Source organism: Aulostomus chinensis, chromosome 14, assembly GCF_037954235.1.
Source record: "Aulostomus chinensis isolate RoL2024-O1b breed Wild chromosome 14, RoL_Achi_v1.0, whole genome shotgun sequence".
In the NCBI taxonomy this organism is placed as follows: domain Eukaryota; kingdom Metazoa; phylum Chordata; class Actinopteri; order Syngnathiformes; family Aulostomidae; genus Aulostomus; species Aulostomus chinensis.
In genome coordinates this window covers 19,502,409-19,519,860 of record NC_141333.1, presented here as the reverse complement: position 1 = coordinate 19,519,860, position 17,452 = coordinate 19,502,409, and the positions used below count along the sequence as shown (strand labels likewise).

Sequence of the window (17,452 nt, the reverse complement as noted above, 5' to 3'; positions counted from 1 at the left end):
GGAAGTATATGATCACTCAGCAGTCCAGAGGGTGTCTACCATTATTCATTATGCTTGACCATTGCCCTCCCTCCTCCCCTCCCATCAGCCCCCTCAGCCCCTCCCCAGGACATACGCTTGCTCAGCCTGAGCTCCACCAGCATTGAGGTGAGTTGGGTGGCGCCACCGTCTGACAGCCAGCATGGGGAGATTGTGCACTACACCCTAGCCTACCAAGCCCTCACAGAGGAGAACATGGAGCACCACCAGGTGTCAGGAATTGGTGCAAACGTCACCAGCTACGTGCTAAAGGACCTGGAGAAGTGGACTGAGTATTTGGTGTGGGTGAAGGCTCATACTGAAGTCGGGCCTGGCCCAGAGAGCGCTGCAGTCTCTATCAGAACCCAGGAAGATGGTATGTTGAGCAGCCTGGAAATAGTAACCCTCCAACACTCCCAATGCTCATAACTTTTTCCTGCAGTGGAGTCTCACAAAAAATTACAAAATGTTTGATACCAGATATGAGTGAAATATATTTCCTTTGCTGTTGATACCAAGGCAGACAACTACTATGTATACACGACTAAGGCACCATTAATGCTGGGAGCTCACTGTTGTTTAACTTCCACTGGAGTTGTGGAGGTGGTGGTTAAGGCAAGCAGTTTATAAATGGCTAGGATTTAGTTTGAGTTACTTTGCTTTAATGCTGGTGAAGAGAGGTTTGGTTTGAAGTGATAATTCACATAAAAAAGCATATTTTGTCCTTCAAGTACTCACAGTTAGATGGCTTGAGCTCTCAAAGATGTTTTTCTCGCATTACTTTTTTGTAACTCCTGTAGTCAAAATGAACTATGTACTGTATATTGAGCTTGAAGCAAATTCTGATCGACCACCAATAACAGCAAAACCAGTATGCATCTTGCTCTTTGTCACCTCTGGAGTCACATGACAAGAAGTTATGCAGGTGGAACTTTGTGGACTCAAGGCTTGAAAAGCAAAATGCACTTTTGGTATGGTCATATCACCTGCTGTAATCATTACTGTCATTACCTGCTTTCTAGGAGGCAAGAAGGCCCCGTATAAAAAAAATGTACTTAAAGTAAATACTTGAGTAGAATATGTTGGTCTTCTTTCCACCACTGGCTGCAATGGTCCAGCGCAGAATTTTGGAGTGTTTTTTTTCTCTCTCTCATGTTTATGACTTAGAAACAGTTTAATTGAATCTGAGTAAGTTCTGACCTCTCTGGGCCTCCATTCATTTCCAGTACCAGATTCAGTATGGCAATTTGTAGTGCTGCGAAATTTTGGTAGCAAAGCAAACCGTGATGGGTAAGAGAGGTGTTTGAGAATGTAGCACATTCAGTTTATGTGCGTATTTGCCTACACACAGCCAGACCACAGGTGCAGATAATGTAGGAGTGGGAAATGAACACATGTAAACAGCATCTGACTGTTGTCTGGGGTTTTGTTAAAAATCAACATTGTGACAAGTAATACGTTGTATAAATCACATTAAATTTGACACATAAGGGACTCAAATTATGTTTTATTGAAAACGTATTTGTAATTTGACCCATACTTGAATCACACATCATCTCTCTGCTTTGTGTTGTCATTCTAATGGACAATCTCTTTGTATGGTATCAAGGGAAGATGTTATTAGAGGTCAAAGCATCAGCTTCAGTCACGCTATTTTCAGGTTTGGTTTTGCGAGACTCCACCACCACTGCTTCTTTCTACTGGTCTGTCCATCTTTCTCCCAACATAATGACATAGCTTTAGCCTGTAGTCTCCCGCCCTTTTAGGCAAAAGTGTCTGGAGAATTGTCTAAGAAGGGACATGACATGCTCACACTCTCTCTCTTGTTCCTGGCTAAATGGCTGCTATGATTCAGTCCAGAGGGAGGCTCTGCCATTCATCGCAAACCTTTATCCCCGTCACTGCTGAGAGTAAATGCAGCACAGCTGAATGATCACATCTCGTGTACAAGACAGAATCCATTACCAAATCCTTACACAGAGATTCGCCTTTTTCTGTGAGGGAAAAATTGTCCACATCATAACCAATAAAAAGATGAAATTGGTTCTTTCCTGGAGCCAGTAGGTGACATACAGGATACATTTTGGATGATGTCAGGGAGGGTTAGAAAGTACAGTAGCACAGCGGATCCTCTACTCATCCTGACACGTTGAGGCTTCTTTCACTGCTGCTTAATGAACTTTAGCTCTGCCTTTTATATCTTCTGGACTCCTTCCTTTCATTCCCTTAGTCCAACCAATGTCTGGTTTAATTTGATCCCTTCGTGATCTTATTGTTTCTGAGTCAACTTTGTATGCGATGGGCAGCAAGCTAGAGACGAATGCATGATATATCTAAGAGTTTTATAATGACTTGAAAGCAACGCTACCGCCCAAATTTTGGATTGATTTACTATAGGTTGCAATCTGTGTGTTTTCTCTGTAGTGTTACTTTGGGATTTTAGAGACTGATGTGATTAGTGTTCAGAGCACTGTTTCCAAAGCGCTAACCCTCACCACCTGCTGTCCTTCCTCCACCATCTCCATTCTCTCTCCCACCGTACCTCTGCACACCCTTTGAATTTTAATCTCATGCTCTTTTCATCTCTTTCCATCTCTCCACACCCCATTTGACTTTGGGCTATGTTTGCTGACTGGATTTCTACAGCAACTGTCCATTCTGTACGCACAGTGTTGTCGCTTCCTCTGTGCTCTATCCAGGAATTTTCCTTCCAGCAAGCATCAGTGTCAGCCTGCTGCCAGAGTATGACTATACATCCTCATCTCGCTCCTTGTTTCCTACATTAGATAAGGCATAGCTTGTAAGGCTGCTGGCTCACTCACTGATGTTAACTTTGGGATGATTAAGATTCATAGTTGGTCTATAAACACAGGACACAAGTCATTTTCTGTTGGTTACTGTTACAACTCTTTCAATTTTGGCACCTTTAATTAACTCTCACTGGTATGTTATTTGAATCTGCCTCTTCCAAAAATGTGCATCAGATAGCCTGGAAGTTCACGTCGCTATGGGATCCCTCAACCGAAATCCCCTTGGCTTATTGCAGAACCATGACTCTTGGCTCTGAAAGGTTTATTACTATCCACAAATGAACAAGGTTTTAATTATATTCAAAGCATAAATAAAATTGTTAGAAGTAAAAAGCAATTGTTATGCAATGAATGAACTACATCATGGATGCCTGCCAGTTCTTCTTTCAAAAGGTTTAATGTCCTCAAACTCTGTAGTCTTGTTTAGCAACTTGATAGCATTTCAGGAATGTTTTATTTATCAGCATATTTTGTGTGACAGAACAAAACGTTTTAAGTATCTTGTTTGCTTGCTTACATGTGCTTACATGTGTGACCTGAAATTTTAAGTCAAGGGCATTAGTGATGTTTTTCCTGAAAATTGAAAAGGAGTGGGTTTGAACAGTATTGATCTTTTGTTGTTATTCATGTACATGGATTTGCATGTACACTCCTGGGCAGCTTCATAAGTCAAAAGTCAACACAAACGAAACAAAACAGTAAATCAAGTACTGACAACCCATACGGAAAAGAAATACAAAAACCTTATAAAATTATTCATTGCCTGCATGTTAAATATTTATATTTTATATGTGTAAGGCTTATATGATTTACTCATGATTTACTCATGAAAGTGGCCACTTTTGCATTTTCATACAACATACTTATAAAAATTAAATACGTTTTATGAAACTTTATATATGTTACATATAAAAAACTTAATTGAAAGATATGCTTTCCTTATATTGTCCATATGTTATTTAGTAATTACCTACATATTTTTAGTATGTCACAGAACTAAAATTGTATCCATTATATATGTATGTTTTGTATAATAATTGTAATTAAATTATATGAAATTTTCCATTGCATAGATGTTTTCTATAAGAATACTATATGTCCTCAAATGTAAAATATCCAAATCGTCTAAAATAATTATACAACTTTGATGCAAAAAATATACATTACTTATATTACACTATACTATTTGTATAGGATTCTTATTAGCCTATGAACAATAATTTCCGTATAAAAATTGACTTAAAGGTTTTGCGGAAAAGTGTGGTGAATTTCATGCATGTTCAGGGGGTGAAATTAGATTGTGCACATAATGCACATATTGCACGCGCTCATTAACAGCAAGAACAGTCTAGTACAGGTTTTGAATGGGTGTGTATGTGAAAACCGGCTCGGGACCGTCTGGCTGAGCTGCCTCATGGGTGTTCGGGGGGGGGGGGGGGGGCTGACCCTCCGCGCGGCCGCGATCGGGTGCCAAACGCCAGCCCGAATCCAAAGATGTAATTGACAAATCCCTGGGCCTTGTAGTTTAGGAGATAGAAGCCTGAGTCTGATCAGAGAGTGAGAGCAGAGCTGAGAGCTGGCCCTTTAAGAACCCCTCCCCCACTGCTCTGTCTTTGATCTGTGCTAGAGTGAGAGCAGAGCTGAGAGCTGGCCCTTTAAGAATCCCTCCCCCACTGCTCTGTCTTTGATCTGTGCTAGAGTGAGAGCAGAGCTGAGAGCTGGCCCTTTAAGAACCCCTCCCCCACTGCTCTGTCTTTGATCTGTGCTAGAGTGGAGAGCAGAGCTGAGAGCTGGCCCTTTAAGAACCCCTCCCCCACTGCTCTGTCTTTGATCTGTGCTAGAGTGGAGAGCAGAGCTGAGAGCTGGCCCTTTAAGAACCCCTCCCCCACTGCTCTGTCTTTGATCTGTGCTAGAGTGAGAGCAGAGCTGAGAGCTGGCCCTTTAAGAACCCCTCCCCCGCTGCTCTGTCTTTGATCTGTGCTAGAGTGAGAGCAGAGCTGAGAGCTGGCCCTTTAAGAACCCCTCCCCCACTGCTCTGTCTTTGATCTGTGCTAGAGTGAGAGCAGAGCTGAGAGCTGGCCCTTTAAGAACCCCTCCCCCACTGCTCTGTCTTTGATCTGTGCTAGAGAGAGAGCAGAGCGGAGAGCTGGCCCTTTAAGAACCCCTCCCCCACTGCTCTGTCTTTGATCTGTGCTAGAGTGAGAGCAGAGCTGAGAGCTGGCCCTTTAAGAACCCCTCCCCCACTGCTCTGTCTCTGATCTGTGCTAGAGTGAGAGCAGAGCTGAGAGCTGGCCCTTTAAGAACCCCTCCCCCACTGCTCTGTCTTTGATCTGTGCTAGAGTGAGAGCAGAGCTGAGAGCTGGCCCTTTAAGAACCCCTCCCCCACTGCTCTGTCTTTGATCTGTGCTAGAGTGGAGAGCAGAGCTGAGAGCTGGCCCTTTAAGAACCCCTCCCCCACTGCTCTGTCTTTGATCTGTGCTAGAGTGAGAGCAGAGCTGAGAGCTGGCCCTTTAAGAACCCCTCCCCCACTGCTCTGTCTTTGATCTGTGCTAGAGAGAGAGCAGAGCGGAGAGCTGGCCCTTTAAGAACCCCTCCCCCACTGCTCTGTCTTTGATCTGTGCTAGAGTGAGAGCAGAGCTGAGAGCTGGCCCTTTAAGAACCCCTCCCCCACTGCTCTGTCTTTGATCTGTGCTAGAGTGAGAGCAGAGCTGAGAGCTGGCCCTTTAAGAACCCCTCCCCACTGCTCTGTCTTTGATCTGTGCTAGAGTGAGAGCAGAGGAGGAGCACCAGAATTGTAGTGTGGAAAAGCTGAATAAGTCGGCATACGTTGGTCAAGAGTGACACATAATACCATATTTTTGTAGGGATTTTTGTCAGGAATACAGTGGTGTGTATTTTGAGGCTGTGGGACTTTTAGTTTACATGTGATAAGCAAGTGTTTGAGAGTATGTACCATGAGAGCAGACAGGTGCCCCATTGGTTTCCATTGTAAGGTGAAAAGTGTAAAAAGTGTCTCCCCCACTTTGAGGTCTTGTAAAACCCAAACCGTTTACGCTATATAAAAACTTTTAACAACTCTTAATCAGCAGAGTTTGGAGAGTCATGAAGTTTTGGAAGTGATACCATGAACACCCTAGGAGGAGATAGCGTTTGTTCGGGGCTCAAAATTGTCCAAAATTGGACATTCGTGTCCAAATTGTGGACGTCCTGTTAGAGTTACATCAGGGGTGTCTGTGTAGGATTTTTCCGTCTTGATGAGCCGAATAAAACGGTGCTGGTCCCGTGTCTGTAGGACATTCCTACAGGCTGTGGCATGTTTTTTTGTGTATGTAGGTGGCGCTATTGAGTAGAGCGTTGTTTTGTTTTTTTTAATTATCAAATTTCATACTGCACCCGATGTGTGTACCACATTTGGTGAGTTTTCCAGCATGTTTAGGGGGTCAAATTAACTTTTGAAGTGGCGAGTGTGTCGAGCAAACATAATAGGGTCTTCGCCCCTGTTGTTCCACTTACCACTTAATTCACAGAGCAGCGCGGTAGACGGCTTGGAACGACCATTGCCTTGGGCTGGGTTCAAAGATGTAGTCTCGCGAGATCTCCAAGAAACCGCGAGAACACGTCTCTAGTTGTTTGCTTGGTTTTGTAGGCGTAATCATATTATTCGCCCTCACGGTCATGGATGGCAGTATACTTACCAGTATCTGGAACTCCACATTTAGTCGTATGTAAACCCCTCATGAGCAAACAGTTAGTAGAGATATATGTATGTATGTATATATGTGCGTGTGTTTATATATAAATATATATAAGCATATATATGTGTGTGCGTGTGCGTATATATGTTTGTATAAATATATACACACACACACACCAGGTTTTGACTATGTAAGTACCTTAACACCATACACACAGGCCTTTGAAATGATCAAGAATCTGACAGAGACCATATCTATGGGCCATTTTACATAGGACCTCCGATGGTTTTTTATGTGTTTCTTGCAAAACCTGTAATTCCAAATAATATATGTAGGATAGAGCAGATATCTACTAAGAAAATTGTATGTGGAACAACTGTCATATATAGTACTTGTAAGTATGCAAATTGTATATCTTTCATATAACAAACTTTTGTATGGATCTTGTATTTGCTTTAACTGTCATGCAAATTACTTACAAGTTTCATATATGTGATACAGTTATTTCGTAAAATCCTACAATGTCTTTTCCATATGGGATCATTCTGCCACTAAAAGGTAATTGTAAAAATTCAATAGAATGTGTCCATTCTTGCTGGTTTTGCCTTTGTGAATAAAAATAGTACCTCCTGAGTTGCCCCTAGCTGAACGGTCAAGGAGATGCCACCAACACTGTATGGCAATCCTTTGTTAAAATATGAATGTTCATCCATCCATCCATCCATCCATCCATCCATCCATCCATCCATCCATCGTCTTCTGCTTATTCCTGTTCAGGGTTGCGGGGGGGCTGGAGCCTATCCCAGCGGCTATGAGTTCACCCTGGACAGGTTGCCAGTCCATCGCAGGGCCAACACATAGAGGCAGATAGTCATTAACTCAAACCCTGACTTTCAGTGGGTGCCGCTCACTGTACTGTGCGTATGCTTAGTGTTTCCCCACAGCTTTGGAGTGGGCAGTATTTAAAGATGAAAGCCAGTGCAAATATATCACAGCCACATAGTGAGATCATTCAGACTTCAGATTTGTCAAATCTGACGAAGGAAGAGGCATGTGCTGGACATCGTGAGAAAGATGAAAAGGAACAATTAGTGGCTGTAGCCAAATTGGACAGCAGCTGCAGAGAATCCCTAACAGCCACAGACACATGATCCAGCTTCACACTGCCAGTAAGGCCAACCCAACAAGTTAAAACTGGCATGGGCACAGTCTGCATTAGTCATCACACATAAGTCATTCCATGTAAGTCCACATCCAGGATGCTAATACTGTCAGTTTTTGTGACATCATACAAACTACATGTCTACTACAGCCTTAGAAATTTTGAAAAGCAAAAACAGTCATAATTATGTTATCATTCAAATTCATCTTTAAATTTGTATTTTGCTTTTCATCTGTTTTGGCAAATTAATTACACTTAAATGCAATATGAGTGGAGTGAGTGAGGAGCCTATAATGAAGGAGGAATACCACCCCCTTCTATTTTGGGGTGTTAACCAGATTGTTACTGGCACTGGCTTACTATAATGGGTGTATTTAAAGACATTTTTTTGCATTAAATTTGTATATTGTGACACAAAAACAAAATCTGTAACAAAATGCCGGCATGAAAGAAAATGACTGGATATAGAGAATAGATAAAGTGAGTAGTAGCTCACCAACATAATGTAAATTAATGGCACACATCCACCAAATATCCACCTCACAATCCATGTTTAATGTGTTCATGTTCCCCGTGCACATTTATTTTATGTACAGTTTTTGTACAATGTGTTTCAGTACTGAAAGCAGTGGTGTTTAATTGCCAGATGGAGAAAACATGCTAACCTCTGTCTTTATTTTCAATGACTGGGCAGCTTGATAGAATGGACTGTGAGTGAACTACTGTGAATCAAACCTTTGACATCTTCCACTCACACAAATCCCTCTGAAATATACGCTACAACGTCATGCTTCTCTAGAAAAGTTAAATCTAGTTAATGTGACAAATGGCTTGTTTCAGTGTGATTTTTTAACGTGTGTCTACATTATGCTCAATCTGGCAATGAAGTTAATGTGTGAAAATGATATCAATCACACTTAGGTTTCAGGAGTCCCTATCTACATCAGTACACATTGCATCTACCATCTGGTGATAAGTAAGCTAGACCTGCAGTCTTTTTCTAACAATATTCTGCCCTCCCCTCCTCGAATGTTCCAATATCCATTCAAATAAATTGTCTACCAATTACTAAACCTTAATCAAGAGTTTTACTTTTATAAGCTTTATCAAACTTTTCTTGCCTTAGCGGAAAGAGATTAAAAATCCTATTTAAAGGTTTACTCAAGATGAAAGTACATTTGTGTAATGCAGCAACCACCAAAGAGTGTGCAGCAGCACTGAAAATCCACAAGTTGCTAATATTTCTCCGTTACTAAAGCTGGTTTCAAACCAGTCAACTGACTTGAAAGAGGACATTAGTCTGTGGTCCGTTACATGTTTCCTTTGTTCTCCTTCCACACAACACAAGCTTTGGATTTGGATTTGGCTGTTGACACAGAGTTTTTATTGATATTCTTCCTCTGAAGCTTGAAGCTTGATTCTGGAAGCTTCCTGTTACTATGAGGTTAAACGATTCTAATTAGTCTGAAGTGCATAGTGCTGACAAGAGGTTATGGAGGTTTTCTTTGCCTGCTGTGCTGGGTGATATTTGAGCTGCTTTAACATTTAACACTTTTTCTCTATGTCTTAATCTCTTAATGCAGGGAATTTGAACCTTTATGCTTTCTTTCCTCTCCTTGTCTGCCTTGAACTACATTACATTTGCACAGCCTCATCTCCTCATTTTTATTGAAGTCACATTTATATTCATTTGCACCTACTTAAGAAGCTGACCAAGCTTTCCATAGGAATCCTTGTACACTCATATTCCATAAAGCGCACCCTGCTAGCTCTAAATCAGGCTCCCATCATCCTCTTGGGGCTCCAGCTTTGATGTGTATAACTTGCAAAGATAGCCAGCAACCTTCACATTTCCTTGTAACTTTACTGGGCAACTGGGACGATCTCATCAAGTCAAGTGAAGTTTCAACCTTTGATGTCATTTATCAGACATAGTTGGTGTGTGTGAGAGAACACGATGCTTGCACATCAGGTCTTCAAACCACTTTAATATGATGTCTAATCCTTCTGGGATACAACTCTTACTCATTCATGTACTTTTGCTGACCTTTGGATTTGAAAGTGCATTTAAATAATACCTGTAATATCTTGGAGCTGACTAGAAACACAAAATATTTTTCAATATGTTCCCATCAGTCTATACTGATTCATCTCAAATGACAGTTGAACTACTTTCAGATCATATTCTGTATTTGAAATTTCAGTTCCTTTCAATGCTTCCACGCCAACAGACTCAGCAACTAGCCGTGGTGCACTGTACTTCAACAGAAATGTAAGCAGTTTTAGTGTGACTAATCTTTAGATATCACCAGTGTTGCTGAGCAGGACTTTTAAAATAACTTGTCCATTGCAGCATAGTCGATTTGGTTGGTTTCGCTTTCTCTGTGTTGGCTTGGTCTTTGTTGAGCTTCTGTTCAATCACAATTGATTGTGTCTGCCAGTGAGAAGCTGGATGAAGGTACATATCCTTTACAAATTCAGCTTCATACGTGTTTATTAATGCACGTTTGGCCAAATATACACCTGCATGCGCATAGGTTTTTCAGAACAACGTAAACCCATTACTTAATTAACCCTGTTCCCATTATAGAAGAAGAAGAGTTGCCTTGCTGTTTTTATTTTTTCTGTTGCAACATGTTTGAATTTGTGTCTAAGATGACAAAAACTCACTGGTGAGGGCAACAATCTTTCATTCCTCCATGTATATTGTTGATGGTGAACTCCAACCACTCAACAGATTAGTGTCGGGCTGCTGGCTGCATATTACCACATTCAGCCAGGTTCAGCGTTCCCATTAATCATGATCACAACCAAGCCAATAAATACCTGTATCTACTGCAGGGTCACTTGCTCTTAGACTAAATGCAAATTAAAGAGGTTCCCATTGCAGCTGAAAAAAAAACAAGCAAGGTTTTTGGCCAATGGAAACGGGGCTTCAGCGAATGTTTACTTGAATTGCAAAATGTGTCATGTTACTCGTTACAACAAAAAAGTAATATGTTACCGTTGTTTTAAAATGTCAAATGTAACTATAATGTAGAGCTATTCATCTGTATTGCTTAAATATTAACAGATCCTCAATAAGCACCCACATCAGTTATTAAGTAACTTGTAAGCACTCTATTCTTTATTCATCTCTGCTTCCTCTTAAGTGAACTGTGGCAGTATGAGTGATGGAGATTTCTGACAAACATAAGTCAATACAGTTATAAACCAATACATTCAGTTATGTTCAAAGACTCTTATGTGAGAATTGTGCTGTGTGTCGTCTTGTGTTATCTTGTGTTGTGCTGCAGTGCCTGGAGCTCCTCCCAGGAAAGTGGAGGCTGACGCCATCAACTCAACCACACTCAGGGTGACCTGGAAGGCTCCGCTGTCTGTGAAGCAGCACGGCCAGATCAGAGGCTACCAGCTTGTCTACTCCAGGCTGGAGAATGGGGAGCCCCATGGCCAGCCGCACATCATGGATATTTCCCTCCCTGATGCCCAGGTACTATCATGCTGTCTTAGTTAAGCCCCCATTCCAGCCCGCTGTCTCCAAACTGTGTCTTCATACAGTGCAGCTGCAATAACTATATCAAGAATACAAACAAAAGGGTTCACCTTCATACACTAAATTCATCAAAAATAAGCATTCAGTATCAGTGCTCATTAAATCAGAATTGTATTTCATCCAACAAATGATTACTTTTTGTAAAATTGTAGAATATATTAATAAGTGGTGGCATTTGTTTGGAAGCAGAAGCAAGTGTGCAGTTGTGGTTGTTGGTTGGGGTGATGTGTGGAAACTCACCAACTCACCAAGTCTGGAGAAAAGACTTCCACCCTCTTTGAGCAGCTGTGATGGCAGCAGTGCAGCAGGAACACTACTATCTGTACCTAAACAGGACAGACACACAAAGATTCATCATATTTCACAAGCTTTTCTCTTACTACACAAAATCATTGATAACCTAACTGCCTTCAACAAAATGTTTTGGATGTTTCTTTTACTCAAGTTGAAAGTTCCTGTCAGTACTCTTGCAGTTTTTCAAGGATGTCATGTCGCTTTGCATTACATCTCTGAAATGTTGGTATCAAGAAGTCTCTTTATTTATCATAGCGAGTGAATGGCTGGACTCCTGCTGTGACAGCATGCTGGCAAACACCAGGAAATAAGGCTGTTTTATTATTCACAGGTGTTTGCCATCACACCCCACCTTACTCTGTTAAAACTCTCTGTATACATGACACCTATATCAACTGGTGGTTTTAGAACTTGAATATTCAACTGAGTCGGGTACTCTGACAGTAAAATAGAGTAGAAATTATAACATTATCGTAAATTACTGGTCTCAACGACATCAAATTATTTTACTACTGTTATTTTATCAGTTATAAAGCCATTTAGAAATGTAAAAATGTAATTCATGAGCTTGATTTAATTGTCTTGAGGCAGGTATCCATCCATCTGAAGACAGAAAAAAACATTGGGATCAGCTTTGTATGAATTCCAAAAGATGCATCATAAAGTTGGTCTTTCAAACAAAGTTTTAAGGTACATTCCAATTTTAATGATTATTGAAGGAATCTCTTGACTTCCTTTTCCTTCTTGACATGACTTCCTTTGATTTATAATCCTATTGTTTTACATGCAAAAAAAATATTATCTTTCCCTGAAATACAAAAAAGATCAAACGATCAAAAATAAATATGTGGTCCTCTGGATCCTGATTATAATGCATTTATGCTTAAATCCAAATTTGGTGACACATACAATGCTTTGTTATTCCATTTCGGTTTTGTTGTATTTTTAATCCAGCCCATCGTGGTGGGAAATGCATGTGAATATGGGAATAATAGAGAAAGCCTTGATAATCCTTCTTAGGAGTGCATAAGCATAGACTTGTGTGTGTGTGTGTGTGTGTGTGTGTGTGTGTGTGTGTGTGTGTGTGTGTGTGTGTGTGTGTGTGTGTGTGTGTGTGTGTGTGCGCGTGTGTGTGTGAAAGCTTGGGACTTGACATGTTATGACAACAGTTCACCACCATCACCAGAGATCTGCTTTGATGGTCCTTTTTTTTTGAGGGAATCCAAGTGTGAATGGGCCTATCGCGTGTTTCTGAAATACCTGCAACATCAAACAGGAGTAGGATCAAGAGTCTTTTAAGATCTATTTCAGAATTTTTTTTCCTTCCCACTGTGTCATTATTTTTATAGATTCATGCATTTTTTGGAAAATATATAGGATGTGACTTCATTGGTCTTTAAAGTATTGTAACATATAGCAACATATGGAACTTTATATTTTACAACAATAATAAACATTAAAGCTGCTATACAGCCATGAGGCCGGGCACGAGCATCTACAAAATTGATATCCATTTCAAGTGTGGAAGCGTGATAGTTTAGTCTCAGTGTCGGCTGATTCAATTAGGGACCTCCCAATCAGACAGATAAGATCCTGTGCCCTGATCTGACTGAAAGGGAGACAAGTTCATGAGAAGAACTCAAAGCAGATTGAGAAAACAGTGCAATTGGGAAGGATGTTGAGGGACTGTGGGTATTGTAGTTTGACTGATATATTGTGAGGAATGGCAGATTTTATAAAAGAGTACATTTTTTGTACTTTATTTAATTACCATCAGGATGGCTGTGATTTATTTTCCAAATAGTGATTGCTTCATCAGTGACAAACTGATGCTGATTAAAGATGCCTCATTTTTCATTGTCTGCAGTAGCTTACAAAAGGACAGAATTCAAATCATTCCAGCAATTTGCTTTTGACATGTAATCCTCATTGTATCTAAAAATGAAATTAAAATTTTGTCTTTTTTCATGAATATTGGAGATTTATATCAGGAGAATCTGCAACAGCTGTTTACAGTGCTGTTTTAAATTCAACATTTCGATGCTTTGTGTGCCCAGTTGTTGACAAGTCATTTGGCATGGTCGTTTGGGAAGTGCTGTCTGAAGTTGCAGACAAGCAAGATGGGTGTCCGTTGACCGAGAACTATAGATGAGGAGGTTGAGCACAAGCTGGATAGCTTTTGAGAAAAGCAGAGTGATGGACTTAAAATATTACCAAGTCAAAGCATGTGAACAATTTGAACATTCAAGAATGAGACACAATATCATAGCTTGCAGGTTAGCAGGAAGTGAGATAGCATTTGTGAACTTACTAGCAGAAAGGTGAATGTTTAAAAACACTCTGGGAGGTGTTCAGGTCCATTGCTTTAAGCTTCTTTTGTTCTCCAGGAGTGTCTCACCTGATTTCCTTCATAAACAGCATTCCTGTCTTATCTGTGCAAGGCAGGAGGCCTGATAAGGGACCCGCATCTTTTAACTTATCTACGGCTTCTCTTTCATAATGCACTCGCATTCTCTCTCTCTCTTTCTCTCTCTCTCTCTCTATCTCTCTCCCTCTGCTGGAATTTTTTCTTTTTCTAATTTTCTTAAAGGAACTGTCTTCAAGCCTCATCTGTGATAAGTTTAGTTTCTCCCCCTGGCGTCAGTGACGGTGATGAGAGCCAGCACAAAGATTATGCAGTGACCTCACAAAGAAACTCCTCTGCACAACACACACTCATATGCTCTGACCCACCCTACTTGCTGTCCTGGGTACATCTGGACAACTTGGACCAGCTTTCTTTTTCTTCCTTTGTCCTCTATACAGTATACAGCAGGGTTAACAGAATACACAAAAACTGACAGAAATAAAGTGTTTGCAACAAAAAAAAAAAAGAAACAGCATTCAGATTTATCTACCAATATCTCTCCAATGAGCCTTCAATCTTTTAGGTGTGGCAAATGAATTCCATCTACCCTTGTACAAATGGTCTCAGAGTTTGTTTTCTTTCTCCCCAAACTGTAGGGAGTCTGAACACAGCCTGATTGTGATGTCTGTTGTCTCTGACAGACTGAAGAGAAGGGTGGCTTGGTATAAATGAAGGCTAACACTGAAGTGAAGCACAGAGTTTCTGGGTTAAACTGTGTGCCATGCTTGTTATATTGACATCAGACAGTCCCTGGGACAAATGGATTGAGTCTCTGGTGCTGTGCAGAATCTTTTCAGAAGTAGGTTCAGAAGTGTGTGCCAGCAGAGCTAGTTTTAACTAGGCTGCTTGTGTCCAGCAGTGTTGACAGCCCATGTGTCCCTTTCAGAGCGATGGACAGCAGCCTCCCACTCGGCTGATGAGCTTCTGGGGCTGAATCAGTCAAAAGGAGTCTGTCATCAGTTCCGCAGTTTCTGTGGGATGTCCCCAAAGCAAAAACTAAAGGCAGGATTTTCTGAAAGTTACTCAGCTGGGCTGGGAGAGCTGAGCTCCACTGAAGCTGCCCGAAAATCCCTTAGTTGTTTCACTGAAGGCCTGGCTTGCCAACAGTCAGAACAGATTACTGCTTTTCGTCATAAAAAAGACCTTGATGACAAAATAAATTCAGTCATGCCATATTATCAGAGCTTACAGGCAACCGGAAAAGCTTTAATTGGCTGTTCTTTCACAGCCTTGGCTCTCTGATTCCTGTACTGTTTGCTTTTGACTTGACTTTCTCTATCTGTATTACTTTTCTACTGGCAAACTTGCTCACTTTAAGATCTCAGTGAGGCATATTTTTGGATGGTAGGAGAATGCTTGAAGGGCCTCTTATCCCTCTTAGCACCGATGGCTGTAAAACATGAGCATTGCATGATCTGATAAGATATGGCAACCTCTCTGTGGCTCATCTCTGTTGTAGCCCAGAAAAACAAATCTCACCCATGGCAGGGGCTGAGGGAGACATAGGAGACAATGTCTCCATTGTCCCCCTTTTTCGTCCTATCGAGTAGTGGTTTTAACAGTCTTGCAGGGGTCTAGCTTAACCATCAATATGTAGAATGTAACTATTTTCAACTGCTTGCCTTAAGTAGACTTTCATAAAAACTGCTTATATTACCTACAATTAATCTGAGCACAAAAAAGTATCATCCCGTGATTCTATTTGTATACTAAAATCACTGACTTTTTACTGTGCCTATTTGTTGCTGTTATTGATTTGGTCAGTTAAACAGGTTTTACATAACTACAGTGGTAACAACATAGATACATGGTACAGCTGATGCTCATAGAAGAAGCCTCTTGTCTATCGTGAAACATAGGACAACAACATCATTGTTTTTGAGGTGTGGTAGGATTTAAGTGTTCCCATAACAGAAAGGCAGACTTGCTCACAAGCTCACTGGTGTAGTCTCCGCTTCTCTGTCGTGTCAACTAGATTTGGGTTTTTTTTTTTTAAATGATTGTGATACATGAAAACACACACACACACACACTTTGTCTACACATGCAATTTTTTTTGTTCATGCAAATGTCGTCTGCTAATGCCCTCTGGTCATCTCCAAGATCAACAATGGAGAAATACAGGTGTTCTTCTGTAGGCCACTCCCTAATATCACACCTAATGAGGAATAGGAAATCAAGCTACACCAAGCAGAGTAGACGTGAAAAAAAAAACAATCAGGAGACCTTCAATACATGATAATTCTGAAAAATCACAGTCCTCTAAAGCAATGATGCTGTTGTCCATCAGCACCAGAGTGTGCAGCACTTTCTCTTTTTCAAGCCTGCATTCAGTGTTTACCACCTCAAAAGAAACCCTTGACCTGCATTACTTTCCCATCGAAAATGTTGAGTATGATACATACCATATGGATATGGAAGTACCTTGCGACACAATATTAACACAAAGTTTAGAAGAGCTATTGAAAACATGTATAAGTTGTGTATAACCATATATCTGTAGGCTGTGTTTAATTTTACTATCACACTCATATCTCATTACATGGCTGAACCAAGGATTTATCTGTTCTACAGATCATTACCACAGGTACAGCATGGAGCCTCCCAGTTTGTAGCTGTCCCTCTAGGGAATTGTGGATTATTTGAACAAGCTGTTTTCACTGTTCTCATTAGTCACCGGTACCTTAGCTTATCTCTTTGTCAGTCCATTGTTGCCTTCAACTCAGAGCCACAGGGGATTAAAGGCAGGGGGATAGTTAGACAATGATACAGGGTATGTTGAAAAGTTTATGACCCTCCTCAGAAAAGATCCATCCATCCATTTTTGATACTGCTTATCTGTTAAGGGTCGTGGGCAGGCTGGAGCCTATCCCAACTGACATTGGGAGAGAGACAGGGTTCACCCTGGATGGGTCACCAGTCTGTCACAGGGCCATCAGGAGCAAGTGGGGGTTCAGTATCCTGCTCAAGAACATTTCGGCATGGTCACTGGGGGAAGTGAGGATCGAACCAGCTTCCCTTTCGTTGCTAGATGGCCACTCTACCTGCGAGCCATGCCACCCCCTGTGCTCAGAAAACATAATTCCCACCAATCATTATTCTTTAAATGGCTGAATCTTGATTCATGAGGCCTTTCCAGATTTTTCATCCATCCATACTGTTCTCATAACATCTGAAGAACCCCTCAACACCTCTCCGACTGTTAGACAAACAGATTAGTTTTTGGTGGTTTTAGGTCAAAGGTCAAGGTTACTAGGGCACCCCGGTGGCACATCAGTTAAGTGCATACCACAAAGGCTAAGACGGCGCAGAGAACCAGGGATCGATTCTGGTCTAGGGTTCTACTCTGCATGTCATCCCCCCTCCCTCCCATTTCCTGTCATTTCTTCACTGCAACTGTCTAATAAAAAGACCAAAAAAAGTTTGGTAAAGGTTACTAAAGACTGAAGAATTCACGCTGTTATAAATATAAATTCTTAATAAGCCAATATGAAGTTTTTATGTCAATCCTCG

At 41.0% G+C, this 17,452-nt stretch overlaps 1 protein-coding gene across 6 annotated transcripts in view; it reads left to right on the top strand.

Moving 5' to 3' along the window:
• The window catches only part of ptprfa (protein tyrosine phosphatase receptor type Fa), a 344,773-nt gene that overhangs the window by 248,769 nt on the left and 78,552 nt on the right, over positions 1 to 17,452 (top strand). For 4 of the 6 annotated variants that reach the window (XM_086224173.1, XM_086224170.1, XM_086224169.1 and 1 more), the window contains 2 exons: positions 89 to 394; positions 10,982 to 11,175. In XM_086224173.1, the coding sequence (XP_086080299.1) occupies positions 89 to 394; positions 10,982 to 11,175 (500 nt within the window). The remainder of the gene's footprint in view (positions 1 to 88; positions 395 to 10,981; positions 11,176 to 17,452) is intronic. The other 2 variants (XM_086224174.1, XM_086224172.1) reach the window with 1 other exon arrangement.